The sequence below is a fragment of the Drosophila suzukii genome, chromosome 2L (assembly GCF_043229965.1).
Source record: "Drosophila suzukii chromosome 2L, CBGP_Dsuzu_IsoJpt1.0, whole genome shotgun sequence".
In the NCBI taxonomy this organism is placed as follows: Eukaryota; Metazoa; Arthropoda; class Insecta; order Diptera; family Drosophilidae; genus Drosophila; species Drosophila suzukii.
This window is the reverse complement of record NC_092080.1, coordinates 1,816,695-1,834,348: the sequence shown is the minus strand read 5'-3', so window position 1 is coordinate 1,834,348 and position 17,654 is coordinate 1,816,695. Positions and strand designations below refer to the sequence as shown.

General features: G+C 42.3%; 1 protein-coding gene across 2 annotated transcripts; it reads left to right on the top strand.

Moving 5' to 3' along the window:
* Nucleotides 1–890: 890 nt before the first annotated feature.
* Nucleotides 891–17,310, top strand: bark (protein bark beetle). Of its 2 annotated transcripts, XM_017088448.4 has the most exons (13): nt 891–1,043; nt 4,931–5,538; nt 7,220–7,398; nt 7,461–11,514; nt 11,573–13,778; nt 13,839–14,050; nt 14,113–14,468; nt 14,528–14,653; nt 14,830–14,853; nt 14,919–15,016; nt 15,080–15,450; nt 15,507–15,731; nt 15,830–17,310. In XM_017088448.4, the coding sequence occupies exons 2-13, from the start codon at nt 5,056–5,058 to the stop codon at nt 16,862–16,864; spliced, it is 9,369 nt and encodes a 3,122-aa protein (XP_016943937.2). In that variant the 5' UTR covers nt 891–1,043; nt 4,931–5,055; the 3' UTR covers nt 16,865–17,310. The 2 variants fall into 2 exon arrangements, with proteins under 2 accessions (XP_016943937.2, XP_016943951.2); XM_017088462.4 differs by lacking the exon at nt 14,830–14,853.
* The last annotated feature ends 344 nt before the right edge of the window (nt 17,311–17,654 follow it).

The following is a 17,654-nucleotide window of genomic DNA, read 5'->3' as shown; positions in this document are numbered from 1 at the left end:
GGGCGTTTAATTTCAGGAGACAGTGTCGAGCGGCAGTTTTATCCAGATTTCTATATCTCGCGCGCTCGCACTGCCGTCCGCTCTCCCTCTCCATCTCTCCCCTAAGTCTCCGCTCTGCTCTGGAGCGCTTAAGTTAAGTTAGGCTTAAGCAGTTCATGTTTCAAAGTGTACGAATAAACACCTACGCACGTCGCGTAAAAACCCCAAAAGTACCCGCGTATTTTCATGCGTACCACTCGATCTTGGGGCTTCAATTATTTCATCGATCAAGCCGCACCGCCCCAACACATTTAATAAGCAAAACTTCAAGACACAATTCAAATATTTTGTTTTTGACCGTGTTTTTGTTATTTGAAACACTTGTTGCAAAAATAAAATGCCTTTGATTTCAATTAATGTTATAAGTTTTTTTTCTTAACTATTTTCCCATCAACAAATATACTTAGAGTATTCAATATTTAAAGGGAGTTTAAATTTTTTACAGAAATCCCCTCTACCAATTCCTTAAAAACCTTAGAGTTTTTGCTAGTAACAACCAATTCCGAACTTTTGTAACATTTGCCTGTGGTTTAACAGATCCACAAACCACCCACGAGTCGGGCGACTGTTACCCGGTTACCAACAGCAACAGGTTAAGTAACCAACTCTGGAACCCGAAGCTTTGGCTGCTGCATTGGCCACTTTTAGCATTTCGGCCAAGGTAACTGAGAGCGGAGTGCCACTGGCGTTTCAGAGACATTAAACGAAGCTCACGCGTAAGGTTCTCCGGGCTTTTGGTCTTTACCAGATGGGTTTACTTGGCCACCTTGGATGGCGGCTCCTCTCTTCCGAACTCAACGCGCTCTGTGCCGCTCATCGCTCGGTCTACTAAGTTTTTCAGCTTTGCGTACGATACTCAGTTCGGTTCAGAAGGTGTTCGATGTTGGACGTGTGCGCTTGATCGGGGAAAATAACGCTTGGCAGTAGCAACTTATTGATCTCAACGGTGCTTTGTTGTTTTTTCTCTTGGCTGTCACGTATACGTACAGTCGGTTCTTCAGAGTGTGAGTGATCGCTGGCTGACCGCGCCTTAAATGCAAAAAGCGTTGCTTCTAAAAGTCTATAAAAACCATTCCGAAACGTCTGAAATATTATCGGAGAAGATTTGTGCAAACATATTTGATAAAGTGGTGGCAAAATAAAGTATTTTACAAGAAAACCAAGAGTGAAAACCCGAAGCTTTGGGCCAAAAAGTGAGGTTGTGTTGGTGGCACCACCAAAAAAGTATTACCAAACACACCAATACCTGTTAAATGCCAAGTGGAGTACACAAAGAAAACATACAAGACGCGCATTAAGTTACGGCTTAAAAGAGATAGGATTCTGGAGTGAAAGAATTATATTTCCTATGTTTTTTGACTAATAAATTGGTGGTCTGTGTGATATTTTGAAGGCGAAAATTCAACCAAATAATGGATCAAAAAGAGATGCGGTTCTTATAACATAGTGCTTTTATACAGCTCGAGGGAAAATAACAATTGGTGCTCTTTGTGTAGAATTGTAGAAATATTATTAGTTACTTGGAAAAACATGTGCTTGTAAGATTTTTTTAATTTTATGAATCAAAAACAAAAAATTAAATGTATCCAACAGTAAGGGTACTTAAGGGACTATACTTAAATATTTGGCTTTTCTGAGCGAAAAGAAAGTCACCGAAGTATAAAGATTGGATCCAAAAATTCTGTTAGCTGTTGCTCTGTTTCTTTCTATTTTTGCACGCTTTCTTGGCAGCAACTAATTGCCCCATCTACGGCAATATTTTCCTCAACTTATTTTTTTTTTTTGCGCTGGTTTGTGGCCAATAAACTGCAACTGCAACTTTTAGCTTGATGCGTTCAGCGAGCCGCATCGTTGGTTGCACTTGTTTAATACCGCTGGGCTCCCTCGCATCCCTCTTTATAGACAGGTTCCCTATAGCCAAGTTCCTCGCGGAGTTCCTCTGTTACTTCCGTTCCGCATTAGTCATTCAATTGGCAATTGAATATGGAAGCCGATGACGCGTTGCCATTCTGGTTACAACAGGTCGGTAGTAAAAAAGTGGAAAGAGTGAATTAAAAGAACATTTTCGCATACGTAAGAGGAAGTTGGGCATTATCAATCATTTGGCGTAGATAAGGAAAGGCAAAACAAAGACCTAAGTATTCCCGGTGCATTATAAATCCCATAGATAAAAGTACAAATAAAGCAACAGGTCTTAGGACTGAAATATACCTCATATGTTCTTTTAACTTTATAGATTGTTTCACTTTGCTCAGTATAGAAGGACTTGAAAAATTTTATACATTTTAAAGTTTGTTTTTGGAGTGGGTCTAATTCATTTATCAACATAAAGTAAACATTATCTTAAGAAAATGTTTTCAGGGAATTAAATACATATACATGCAATGCGTGTGTACCCATACAACTTAAAGATAATGGGAATGCAAAGCTCGCTGGTCAAGCTAATTAACATTTTAGCGCGGTGAGCATCATCAATGGCAGTCTCTGAGATAGAATACTTACGTTAAGAGAGAAACAGAGAGGAATACTATCATATGAGTAGTGGGTAGTATTACTCATGCAACGATCATTGAAGCCGGCAAATGACTAACAAATTCTAGATACTCGTAATTTCATCAAAACAAATTGGGCAATAACGAGACCTCAAACCACCATTAAATTGTTTAGACAATGGGCATTATTCTACCAATTTTAGTCCATCGGGTTGTTGAACTCTTTGCTAGAACGGAAACTAAATTAAATTGCTGTAAAATTGACCAAAAAACAGCTGCACAGCGGGAAAACCCTTTCACATCTCCCAACCATTCAGAGAAAGCTCAATTAAACTAGAACTCTGCCATGGGAATTGAATTCAAAAGATTTAGAACGTTTTCTAGTAAAAAAAACTATTTTGGAAAGTATTTTAAGAACTAATACACTTTATAAACTTGAAAAGTTTTTATCGATTTACTTTTAGGAATGCATTATGAATGTTTTTGCATTATTTTTGTCCTCTTAATCTTATCATTTAAAGTTTTTAAGTAATTTTAAACCTTTCGTTTACTTTCTTCGATAACGAAACAGAGACAACGGAGCTCATTTTTCTACGCAATAGCTAGTCTATTAAAGGTTAATGATTTTTAAGCTCAACTTAAAGAGAGACCCACTTTTAGTGCATTCACTCAACTTATGAGAAACGCAAAATGCCAAAGCGCAAACCGAACCAAACTAAAGTTAATAATCCCATAAAAAGACAGACAATAAACTTTTGAATGCACTTCAAATGCAGTCACGGCAACCACAAAAACAACATTCAGCGTTGCAGTTGAGTCACATCCATCGACCGTCATATACCAGATACAACATACAAGATACAATCCACACAAGCACCGTTGTCCCCCTCGAAACCCCGCCCCATAAAGCTACTTTGCATATTCGATAAATTTAAAATGCTGGTTATCAAGAATCTTGAAGGTGCACAGTAAGAAATTGTAGAACAGTTCTCGTTAAAATCTTAAAGATACGTATTTGATATAATTCAGCTTACAAATAAGATAAGACCGAACAATTTTCTTAATATTGCAAGTCTACATATGTCATTTTTGTTGGCTAGATAATAGATAGATAGTTTTCAGCATTAATAATTCGGATGGTATAAAGTTAAGATCATAAATAAATATCAGATAATTCAAAAATTATTGTTTTTTTCTAATGGCACTTAAAGCATAAACGGAAACTAATCACCAAAGTTATTTTAACTTATGTATGTTGTTTTGTTGATCCTCGTATCGAAAAGTTTGGCTCAGTGTAGGTAGTGTGAGGGTGGGGGAAAGTTTGGATAAAGCCCATAAGTCGAAGGTGGAAATGCTTTCTTCTGTCTTCTTACTACGCACTCGTAACCGAAGGAAAAGTAAAGAAAACTTGGGGAAAAAACACGAACTGGCGGTGCGTGCGTCGCTCTCTTTCGCTCCATCTCTCTCTGGCCTGCTCTCTTGTGGCATGAATGAAATGCCTACACTTTTACAGTTATTTTACTAAAGTGGGGGAATTCCAGCAACAACTCCCCAATATTTAACATATTGTTGTTTGTTTGCCTCATTTCTTTTGTTATTGTTGTTCGTCGCCCTCGCTCTTTCCCTCGGCCACTCTTTTTATAGTGCCATCTCCCTCTTTTGGTGAGTAAAGTCATATACTAAACCCTCTCGGTTTTTCAGTCATTGCTAACGGTTCTTTGCGTATGGACGTGTTTTGGGTAGGAAATATAGAAAAAAGTCAAAAGAAAAATCCAAAAGCTGATACTTGTGTGTGTGTGTGTTTTGGTAGAAGTTTTGTTGTGTTTTTTTTCGGTTTTATTTGGGCCCGTTCTTCTAGCGGGTTATCAAAAAAATTTGTTAACAATGAGAACCACCAAAATTCCCATGTTTTTGTTGGGAAATCTCAAGATTATTGAGGTTGCGGTGTTGAAAGTACAACAATTGGTGAACAATAAATGAAAAGTGTATGAAAAGCATGAAAAACTGTTGATAGGTGATAAATAAACCAAAAACATAGCCAGAAAAGTGATTTTTATGGCGTTAGGGCAAAATAAAATTGTACTAGAGCTAAAAAAACGGTGTTCGACTGAAAATGCTTTTATATTTGTGAATAAAAAATCAGATATAAGCTTAAAAAAAGAAAAATTTAAATATTTAAAGTGATTTAAAAACAGTGACATATTTTTGAAAAACAAATGAGATATAATTTCTAAATTACAAATAAAAGCTGCGTGTTAACAAAAAATGCCTAAAAAACCATAAATAAATGTCCAATATAAGCATACAACGTGATAGTTAAATAAAAATATAAAACCTTAAGCCACAAATTTTACAAATCTAATCCCATTCTATATGTCTAATCGTTTTCCTTTATCCAGCTGTTTAATAATCACGAAACTGCCATGGCGAATGTGTAATAAAAACCCCTAGTGAAGTAATTAGTTAAAAGGAAAAGTAAACCAAATTTAACGACAACGAAAAGTGATACGAAAACGATGCACAAATGAAGCTGCAACGTCATAAAACCAACTGCCAACGAAAAAGTAAGCCCCACAGGGATCCAAAATGGGCCACCATATGTTTATGGGTGGTCGTAACGCTGATTTCCTCGACCCACTTGGCAAGGGGCCAGGAAAGTCCACAAGCCGTCGACTCCAAGGAGGTGGAACTGCTGCAGGATAATGACATCGAGTTCGCCAGTCTCGATGGCGCCACCCAAATTTTGCCAGCTACCCGACATTCTGGCGCAGACGTCACGGTGGCGCCACAGAGTTCCACCTCCCCGATGACGTCATCGGCCTCGTACACCGAACTGCAAGGCGGGGAAATCCTCAGCGACCGAATCCTTCGGCGCAGCGAGAGTCCTTACTTGGCACGCGAGGACCTCGAGGTGTTGCGAGGGGCCCGACTGACCATCGAACCGGGCGTTACCATCGAATTCGCCCCCACCAAAGGACTCAAAATCAGCGGCGTCCTGCAGGCGGTGGTAAGTCGGAAAAACCCAATGGGGAAAATTCATTATGGTGCAGGAAAAGCTCTGGGTAACTTGAGTATGATTGACAGGGTGAAACCTTATATAGAGTGTGTGCATTGCTAGAAGACTGGGGTGAAAAGAAAATGTTTATAGGAAATAAGATTGGGAAATGGCCATAATACCAATAATGAAATCGTAGTACGGTAGTATCGTAATTTAATACTATAGGGCAACTTATCATAATAATATTGATAAGAAAGACTTAAAGGTTTGAAGATTAGTAAAGCTTAAACGACTATGTAGCACACTAAGCTTAACTTGTACGATATATAAAACAAGAAGCATTATAATTTGGAACGTTTATAATTTTTGTATACTATTTAAAGGGTAGTTATTTAGTCGAATCACATATTTCACACGTCTACACCTGTAGGCGTTTTGCGAATGATTAAGCGGCACCTGTTGCTATCAGCCGCCGCGGGCCCACTGTGAGTAATCTTACTGATAGATAAGCCCCATACAAAAGTTTCGTTCTGAAGTTCTCTCATTGTTGACTTTATAGCAGCGATAAGATTGCGATTGTCTGATTTACACATCATTGAAAAGGGGAGATAGTGCATACATACATAGCGGCAGAGATCGGAATTCATATGGTGGGCATAATACTATATGTGGTATATGTAGCGGTAGGTTAGGGCCTGCTCCATCTTTAACCCCATAATTGGGTCAGCCAAGTTCAGTTGACTTCCTCTCAATTATGACGTGCACTTTGCATGTTCCGCTCTGTTCATAGCCTCTTAATCAGCGGTCAAGGGGTCATCGGGGGTTAATTAGATTTAAGTGAATGTCGGAGTCGCATAATTGACAATTCCACAGACCGAAAGGGAAATGATTAAATTAGCTTTGTCAAACTCTTAAGCCAATTCTAAGCCCTCGATATGCGTGTTTCACACTATTCTTTTTTGGATATGCAAAACATTACTGAGTCAAGTGTTTTTAAGGGTTAAGAGTTCAGAACGTCTTGCTGTTAATTTAATTAAACTGTTTTGCGGGAGTAGGCGTCTTTTCGTTTGGAGATCTTCGCAGCATAGGTGTTAATTGATGCCCCAATTGGTTCGAAAATTATATATACTATGTATTCCTCATGTCGATTTTCATTGGCAAACGAAGGCCAAACGCGAGAAGATATAATAATTGAAAACGAAAATAATTGCATGCTACGTGAGAGAAACAAAGTCAAAGTGAAATGTGTGATCCCAAAAGAAAATGCAGGCATGACTAACAGAGAAAATAATGGAGGAAAAATACTATTAAATTTAATACTATACTTAAATTAAGTATTTTTTGTTTAATTGCAAAGGCTTAAAATATTCTGTCTGCCTAAATAAGATTTTATATCTTTATCAATAACACTATTCGGCTAATTACTAAGTTTTAAGCCCAGAGACGGATCATCAGAGGAATTTAGGTCAACCCAACTATTTAATCTTAAGATTATATGAACCACAAAGCTTTTTTGTTTAGGTCCCTCAAAATATTTTCACAAAGTTCTTTGTTAACATAGATAACCCTAAGTAATACCATTTTCGTTATTGTTCTAATGTTTTTAAAACAGCTTCTTCGAGGTAAAAAATGTAAATAAAATATATGTTTTGAAGCCAGAACTAAAGTTCTCCATAAATATACCTTCTAGGGCACACCCACTTCGAGAATCGTGCTGAAATCCCAGAGTAATACGGCCAACTATAAATTGGAGCTGCCCGATGACCAGGAGAAGGGCATTCGACTAGTGGATGGACCCACTCCAGTGGAGGGAAGACTGCAGCTCTTCCACAAGGGAGCTTGGCGATCCGTTTGCTCCAACTCCAGAAAGTAGGTCCTTAAAAAAGCCTTAATTAACCGAATTAATAAGTTTTTATTTTTCCCCTGATCAGTTGGACATTGGCTGATTATGGAGTTGCCTGCAAGCAGCTGGGTTATAGGGGCGGTCGATTCTGGAATTGGGTGGAACGAACCGCAGGATACTATCCCCGACTCCTTTACGAACAGCCCAAGTGCAAAGGTGGCGAAAGTAATCTCCAGAACTGCGCTTGGACTTCCCGACAAATGGGGGCCGGTGCCTGTGATTATCACAATGATCTGGGAATCCAATGTTTGCCCGTACACTCCGAAACTCTGGGCCATTGGCGAGGGATATATTTTGATAATGCCCCATCCACAAAAGCTTTGGGTAGAGATAACATAGTTTATGCGGCCCAATCGGAGTCTCGTTTGAAATACGTGGATATCATAAGGGCAGGAAATGGCGCGGGATTCAGTGCCAAGTCGGCTGTGGAAGTCCAGGGACTACCTCCCCAGATGGAGCATGTGGTGATCAGTCATTCGGCCTACACAGGATTTAATAGCACGCGACCCTCGGCTGGATTCCAGTTACAAAATGTCACGGTTAGAAAATGCAATGGCATCGGAGTCTTCGTCAACTCTAGTCAGGGATCAGTGCAACTTGATGGCTGCTCCATAGTGGATAATGCCGGAGACGGGATCAAATATGTGGGCCACGATTTGAGGGGAACGGAGAGGAAAGATCGTGCCAGCATATATGATTTCTGCACCTTACCCACAACTTCGGGGCAGACCTATCCCATCTCGCTGTCGTTCACCCAGAAATATTACGCAGGATCTGGCAAGGAGTGCGGAAAGTATTTCTTCACACGACAGGGATATCTTCTGACTCTCCACTTCGAGAATTTCGTGCTGATGCAGAACGAAACGGCCACCGTGGAAATTTACGATGGAGCTTCCACAAATGATCGTTTGCTGTTCGAATGGAAGGCCAGGAACTTCACGAGACCCCAAAGTGTCACCTCGACGAGGGAGAAAATGTTTGTGAGGATTCGAGCAGATGCCAGGCAGGAGCTGAATGGTTTCTTTCGCATGACCTCCGGTGATTCGGTGGCCTATGACCTCAGGGTATCACAATCCACCGTAGAGGATAATGGAGGGCGTGGCGTAGCCATCGATAACATAAGATCAAAGCTCCATGTGCACAGTAGCTCCGTCTCCGGAAATGGTCATGTGGCTGGAGTTCATGTGACGAGTGGAGCCGGAGATGTCAACATAACCAGTTCCAATATAAGTTTCAACAACGGCGCTGGTGTGAATATCACCTATTATGGCGGCAATCGTAACATCTCCAGATCAGCTTTAACGGCCAACAAAGGATACGGCGTAGCCACCTGGCTGAATCAGACATCCGACGTAGACCGAATGGAGTACATTCCATTCAACCAAACCAGCGTGGTGGAGTACTCACAAATCGGTGGAAATCTAGAGACTGGAGTTTTTCACGGCAACTTCTGCCGTCCCATTTGGGTTAATATCACAGGAAATAGTTTCAACGGCAGCCAGCAGAATGATATATTCATTGAGTCCTGTTACCAGGCCACCGCCAATGGACGGCCCAATATGCAACTCCAGCTGGGACACAACCAATTTAAATACTCCCAGGCAAACTCCATAAATCTAAGTCCAGCCTTGAATCTCCAGGGAAGGATTGAGTACAATATGTTCCGCTATGGTTCCTATGGCTGCTTGTTCATAAACAACGACTACATATACCCTGAGTTTAATTACTTCCCTGTAAAGCTGATCATACAGAGTAACTACTTCATGAGGAACAGTGGCGTACATGTGGTTTCTTTAGGCCTATCGCCCTACAGTAGAGCTGAAGTACAGTATATACTTTTCACGAGGAACTTTGTGAGGGGAAATAACATCACGGAAGCTTTTGGTCCGTTAATAGCTGGCTCTGAGGGAAGTGATGGTGCTGGTCGACTAAATCCCCGATCTCGAGTGGCAGCACCCGTTGTCGTGAGTTCGAGTAACGTAGATATATTCCGAAACATCCTGCACAATCTGGATTCCATGTACGAAATTGGCTCCCAACTCACCGATCAAAGTAAGATTATCAACGCCACTTGCAATTGGCTGGGCCACACGGATGAGAATAAGATATATGCCCGGCTGTTCCATCGCAACGATCGTTATAATCTGGCCAAGATTACCTATATTCCTTACTTACTACACAGCTCGAATCCTGGTTCCACAGCCATGATTACGGTTTCCACGGTGGTTCCCCGATTTTTCCACGAGGGAAGTGATATCATTGGTGGCGAAGTCGATGGTCAGGACATGGTTCCGGCTGGAACGTACACGGTTACTAAGGACATCAATATCAGACCTGGTGGTAAGCTTATACTCCAACCTGGTACCACGCTCAAGTTTGAACCCAGCGTGGGAATGATGGTGGCGGGAAAATTGGAAGCCAGAGGACGCAGACCCGATGACATACTCTTTACCCTAAAAAGAGAAACGATCATAGGCGAGCATAATGACACGGAAACCATTGATTTGGACAGCGAAACGGAAGCCATAGATATGGAAACGGAAGTAATACCCTCGGATGGAGTGCCCCGAGTTCCGGTTCGATTGGTTGGTGGGGCGGGTGCCAATGAGGGAAGACTCCAGGTTTATCTAAAAGGACGATGGGGTACTGTTTGTGACTATGGCTGGAATGTCCTAAATGCGGCTTTGGTGTGCCACCAATTGGGTTACTCCCTGAACCCCCAGGATTGGCGATTACTCCGCTCGCAGCTACCAAATGCCGGCACCTCTGAGGACATTTTGGCGGCCAATGTCAGGTGTACGCTTCAGGATCGTGATGTTACCAAGTGTAGGGCTGAATACGACTTCGAAAACACCTGCAGTCATGATAACGATGTGGGTCTCAGGTGCTATGAGGGTGCTTGGGCTGGTGTACGATTCAGTATGTTGGCCGAAAGAGCTGATCTGCAATACGTAACTGTGGAAAAGGCTGGGCTCTTTGACTACACCACCAATGCCTTTAAGCCCGCCGTTCAAATGGATCATGCCCGTCACAATCTGGAAAATGTGAGAGTCGTGAACAACCTGCAAGATGGCTTAGGCATTGTATATTCCGATATTTATGCTGGAAAGTCCGTGAATAACATCAAAAACTCAGAGTTCTCTGGCAATAGAGGTAGTGGCATAAGCCTTAAGCAACTAGACTTTAGGATCTCGGGGTCGATTATCAAGGACAACAAAGGCAGTGGCATTTCTCATGATGCCGTGATCTCTGCTTTGGATCAAAAGGAAATCGGTGGATGGTTTAACATGGCCACAGACTTTAATTCCTTTGACACCGATTACGATCCGTATATTTTGCCCCATGAAATAAGCAATATAGATCTGGGAACATTTGAGCATAAGTACATAAGGACGGAAGAGATCCTCGGACAAAGTATCAACAGGAAAATAGTTGTTCAGTGTCCAGCTGGCTATGTCATAGGTATTCAGCTCTTGAATCCCATTCACAATCTGTCCACTGAAAGCATAAATATCCTGAATGCCAGAACAGAAAACATAAGGAGTGATCTGTGGCAAGTCAAAAGAGATTTAAATGTATTCCCAGTCACGAGCAGCAGTTATGGAATCATAATTTACTACGAAAGCGGCTTACAGGCTTTGGGAGGAGCTGTTCTGATGCTGAGTACAGTCACCGCTCCAGTTCAAAACATAAGGAATCGCATAGTCAGCGGTGCAGTGCCCACGCTAACGATCCGATCAACGAAGATACAAAAGAATCTGAGAGGTATTACGGGTATCTATTACAATCGCTACATAGGCGATAATGGGGAGTATTATTTGAGGAAAGCGAACGAATCAATAAAGTTAATCAACTCCGAATTGAGCTACAACGAACGAGAAGCTGTACTTATAAGGTCACCATTCTGGGATGTGATCTCCAGTAATTTATCAGAAATAACCATGCAAATCAATGGTTCGCTGATCACGCAAAATGGTCATGGAATACGGCAAATGTCAAAGGATCTGCGGTCATCTAACAATCTTTTCCACTACGTGATACAGGATACTACAGTGGAGCAGAACACCCATGGAGGTTTTCAGGTAGGAACTGGATTTATTTTGTATTGAAATGTTTTAAACTGGGATTATCTATTTTTAGGTGGCTTTACCATATGTCTGGCAATACAACGAGAACTTTACGCACTCCATTTATTTTGGCAACAGCACCTGGCAAAGAAATCGCGACTTCCGTATTTCCGTTTCCGGCCACTATACGGTTTTTAACATAACCTCCAACGTCTTTAGGGAAAATAACTGTCCTGGAGCTCTGATATCTCTCGATGGTATGGAAAAGCGACTGCGCTTCGACAACAACCGCTTCGAGTCGAATAATGCCAAGTTTGTGCTGCTCTTCAATGCGGATTCCCTCAGTGAAATCATTGGCCAAGTACCTGCCAGTATTGAATTCAATACTTTCAAGGGAAATAATATTGTCACCATGACTGCAAATTACAGAAACCATTATATGAAAGCTGCTAGGAAAATTAAGAAACAACATAAACTACCAACCGCAGTGATCCGATTGGATGGTGTCCAGAATGTCCGACTATACCGCAATTTGATATCCGATAACGAAATGGACTATAATCTGGTGGCAGGTGTGAGATCGGCCAGATTGAATAACTACTTTGAGGCCAGAGAAAATTGGTGGGGCACCAAGGACACCGCCTTCATAGAGGCCAAGATCTTTGACTTTGACAATTGGAACGATCATGCGGATGTCATATATCAACCTTTCCTCATAGAAGACAGCTACGATGCCAGTGTTTCGGTGGTGGTACCCTTCAATCAGGACCAGGAGATAGATTTGTCCACTTATAGAGGTGGCAGGGTATACAAGGACTTGATATTGACGAAACAGAGCACTCCCTACTATATACACTCTGATATCACGGTGATGCCCGGCAAAACTTTGACTATAAACCACGGTGTCACAATGGAATTCGAGCCGAATGTGGGGATACTGGTTTTGGGTACCCTAGTAGCTATCGGGTATAAGGAATCACCCATCGTGATGAGACCCTTTAGAAATGCCACACGGGAATCTCTGACCGATGCTCAGCCCAAGAAACGAGCTCTGGAGGATATGAGTGCTCCTCTTACGGAGTTCGATTCGATAAGACTTTGCACCAGTGCCAATAATTGCACAGGAGATGCCGATGGAATGTTTGGATTGAACGAGGGATTTTTGGAGTACTTCAATCACACCACTCTCCAGTGGGTTCCAATTTGCGATAGCAGATTCACAGAGCGAAATGCCCAGGTGGTTTGCCGTGAATTGGGATATGATCCTTTGAATGTTTACTACGGTCATGATCGCAGGATAGAGTTCCACACGAACTCCCTGACTCGAATTTGGTCATGGGTTCAACCACTGGAGTGCCGGGGTGATGAGGAGAGAATGGAGGATTGTGCCGAGCGACTGAATGGTCAACTCTATGGACATCGCCACGAATGCCGTTGGGATGATGTCTTCGTGTTTGTTAGCTGCAACAGCATCGCTGACGATGAAGTCTATTGGGGTGGCATACGGTTCGCCAACTCCAAGTTCGAGGAAATCCAATATGAACATCGCTTGCACAATACTAGATCACATGCGAGGCTTCCACTGAGAGAAAGTCAATTGGAGTATGTTCGAATTGAACAGGCTGGAATACTGCATAATCACAAGGCGGCTGCCATTCAAGCCATTCACAAGAACCCATCCATAACGTCGGTGAGCATTGAGAACTCGGCTAATCACGGCATAAACATGATAGCTCCCAGTGGTAAACTGAATTTAAATCACCTTAACATCAACAAAACATTGGGAACCGGAATCAGCATTGTATCTTTAAGTGGCGAAGGTCGTGATAGCGATGAATCCAGTTTTTCGCCCTTGAAGAAATTGGATCTTCCATATAAACTCTTCTCGCTGGTGGACATATGCGATCCCCAGAAGGTGCTGACCATTGAAGAGCGCATGCTGATCTACTACAAATACGATAATAATCCTGTAAACTGTGTAAAGATTTTTACCTCCGCTTTTCGAGCTAAGCCCATAGGCTTCCGATTGCTGCAATCAAATCTGTTCAATCACTCAAAGCTTTATGGCCGAACCGATTTTATAAAACTCTACGACGGTGATATCTACAATGTGACTGCCACCTATTTGGGTAAAATCGAATCTGATACGGATAATCAAAGGTCGTTCTTCAAGACCAAGGGCCCAACGATGAGTCTTCAGTTGGTGGCCAGTGGTGCTCCCGAAACTCATGGTTTTATAGCAGAAGTCGTTACGGTGCCCATTTCCACTTTGGGCCAATGTAAGTTAATCTTCAAGGTTTTTATATTTAACTCATAATAAATATTGAATCTTTTTGAAGATCGCGATGCTTTGCACAATATCACGGATTCCCATATCTCAGGTGCAATGAAGGGGGCGGTAACCTATTCTTCTGCGGGTGAAGTTACGCCCACTTTGACTTTGATAGGCAATAGGATAGAGAAGAATTGCCGGCAATTGTATGGCAACTTTTCCACCTGCACTTCGGCTTTGAATTTGGATGTGCAGAACATGAACTCATTGTACTTTATGGTGAGTAAAAGATCTGTATGCAGTTAATAAAAATAAAAACTATTTTCTTTTTTAAACCGCAGAACAACCTCATCACAGAAAACCAAGGAGGCTTGAAGATTCGAGCTGATTCTCGAGGTTCTGCAACCTCACTTCGCGGCTTTGTTCATCACAATCTATTCATGAGGAATCGGAATCGCCCCGCTCTCTACGTGGAAGGACGACAATCCTCGCCGTATCAGGAAGTAGAGCTCTATCGCAATTACTTTGCCCAGAATATGGCTGGCTATGAGGATGTGATAAGATTATGTCAGGTGGTATCCAACTTTAGTTATAACTATGTGCACAGCAATGTAGGCGGAAGAATCATGGAGGTTTCTGGCTTCGAAAAGGTGCGTTTGCAGATTTATCAGACCACGGCTCACAATGGTTTCTATAGGTAAGTCTTTGATATTGAAGAAAATATAAGTTTTATTTTTAAATATCCTCGATGTTTAGGAACTTTGCCACCAACTGGATGACAAGGGCAACAATTGTGGCCGGAACGGCGGGTCAGCAATATGTGGATAATATTTTTGAGAACTATGAAAACGATTATGAGCTGCTTACCGTCAATAATTCCATGTAAATATTATACTTTATTTAAAAACAAGTGTTACAGAGGAAGTCAAAAATTAATTCCCACTTTTGTATTGAAACTTTTCCCATATTTCTACCTCTAATCTCACCTTTGAAGCTATTAATGGGAATCTAATTTCTTACTTTGTTTTTTCTATTTCCTACCATTTTCCTACCCGTAGTTTGAGTTTTGACTATGAAAACAGGTAAGATTAAAATCAAAATAAAACCTTTCCAGAGCTTTTATTAATTTGCAAATTATCTAAAACAGGACCTTTGAAACCTGGAGCTCTAAGATCGATGCTCGTCACAATTATTGGAGCTACAATAATACTATATCGGTGCAGTCTCGCATCAGAGATAAGTCAGGTGAGTTTTTGTAAAACTAAGTGTATATGATAGCCGTAATAACACTCTCATGACTCCCACCAGACGATCCCAAGCTATTGGAGGTCCTAGCCGTGCCCTTCCAAATGAACAATGAGACTATCCTGGATGGTAAATGTCCTCCAGGTTGGGCCCTGGTCCATGATACCTGCTTTATTTATGTGGGAGCACCCATGACATTCCACGAAGCTCGGGATTTCTGTCGCTCGGAGAACTCCACTATGCCTTTTATACGCACCGATAAGACAACGCTATGGAAGTATTTGCAAAGCCAAATGAGGCACTTGAAATATCCAGATAAGGTTTGGATTCAGGACTATAATCACATCGAACGCTGCACCAGTTTCGTTTTTGGAGAAGTCGAACTGGAGGATTGCGGCAAAGAGCGCGGTTTCATATGCGAAATGGATCCCAGGGTAAGAGGCTCTTTAACGAAATATGGAATACTTGCTAAAGGATCACTTTATTGCAGGTTATTATTGATCCTTTGTCCTGGCGAGCAGACATCTTTGCTATCAGTATTATCTCAGCCTTTGTCCTTGCCATTATCCTGCTGATTCTGGTGGCCTTCTGCTGGTTTGCCAAATCAAAGCACCGTCATGTCCAACGACTCCAGCGGAGAAACAGCATTCGCCAAAGTTTGCGCAGCTTGAACAGCATCGATCCACAGGGTTCCCTTCGTCGAAGGCCCAATTATGTATGATTTCCTTTTGATTTGATTAATCCTTAGTTTTTATTTTATTTTTATTTTTACTCAATTTTATGTTATTGCTTTGGGCTCATCAAAATAACCAGAACATGTCCAGCAACGGAACTTTGTCGAAGAGTCAGGACTACAAGCAGATGGTGGCCAACGGATCCATAGACTCGATGGACAAAAGTGTGCTGAGCTCGGAGGCTGGCAGCTTTGAGGGTTACGAGCAGAAGCCCCACTACAACGAGTACGTGAATCAGAACTCCCTGAGACCAGTACAGCCGCCTGCCCAAGATTATCAGAGCCACAAGGTGGCCACCATTTCCAAGGCGAGTGGCCATCGGGCGAGAGCTGCCGCCGCTGCAGCTGCTGCCTTGGAGCCCGACGCCTTCGAGCTGAGCTACCGGAACGAGGGATTCCGGGACAACTCCACCTACGGCGGTGGCACTCGAGCCAACTCCATTAGTACCAGTGTGGCCGAGGACACGCCGATCATACATCACACCGATCAGGAGGTCGACGAGGGTGGCTCCGATTACTATGGCAACGCCAGTACCTTGCCCCTGCGAACCGAGGGAGGCGGTGGCAGCACCCCGGGCGGTAGGCGTGTCCAGCCGGGACTGGCCTTCCTCAGCGAACTCAAGCAGAATCTACCCGAGTACCAGAGGAGCTCGCACAGCAGCTTCATGCCGCACCGAAGTAGCGGCGACTCCCTGCCCTTCGATCAAAAGCTGGATCAATTCAACTACTCCACGGAGTCATCACTGTACCGTCCAGCGCCTGCTGTTCCGGCCAGTAGTCAAGCGGCCACACCGGCGGACATGCGACGTCCGGACTCATATTACACTGCCGTGCGGAGCAGCAAAGCTCCAGTCTCACACTACCGGACGCCGAGGCCACTGGCCCAGCCGCCGGCAGCCCCAAATGTGGCGCATGGGCGACCCAAGACGGTTTACCAGACGGGATCCGAAGAGTCCTCGCCGACGACCCCCTCACCGCTGACCAATCCGTATCATCGCTCCAAGTCGGAGGCCCTGCTCGAGACGGATTTCGATGGGGATGGTGGAGCGGGGGGGCTGCAGCCCCTGCAAACCAACGGACGCAGTCACAGTCAGCCCCTGGAAACGGCCATGTGAGGGGTCGTCATCCATTTCATACTCTAATTTAACACTCACTATCGGCTCTTTGCGAGACTGACAAGAATCTGGAATAATTTCGCAGTTTGATAAAGTATTTCCTTTTAGATAAATCAAGCTATTGAATATTTCACTTGAAAGAGAAAACCTTAAGTTGTTCTTTTAGTTTCTAAGACTTTAGTTACGTTTTTTGTCAGTTTCGTTCAGGGTCTCAACCACCACAGCTTCGTAGTTTTTAGTTTGCCTTTAAAGTATACTTTTTAAAATCGAGATTACGATTGAGAGAGACCAAGAGAGACGAACACGCCCGCCCGTTGTTTTTTGTGTGGTAAACTTAGATCATTCCATCCATTAGCCTTAAGACTACGATTAACCATTGCCGGAACGAATTAGTTTTAAGTTGTTGTATATAAACAGAAGAATAAAACAAAATTAAACATGAAAAACTTTTAAATTCCTTTTATTAGAAGTTAAATATTTATTTATTTTTTCGAAGTAAATTTTGTTGACCCGTTCATCATTTTTTATCTGGTTGGCAGAAATAAGGATTTCAATACCGTTTTCGTAAGCTGCGCTGAAAAATAACAACCCAAATTGATTCGCATGTTCTGGACCTTAAGCTTTTAGAAAATAACTAAGTAAATTTTTTTATTGGAATTCACCTTTCATATACATAGAAATATACCGCTCAAAAATCTAAAATTTTTTTTTTATGAAGTAGCCCTTGACCAAGCCGTTGTTAACTTTATCATTGCCGCATGTGCTGGACGAAATGCTAAACTAATTCTCG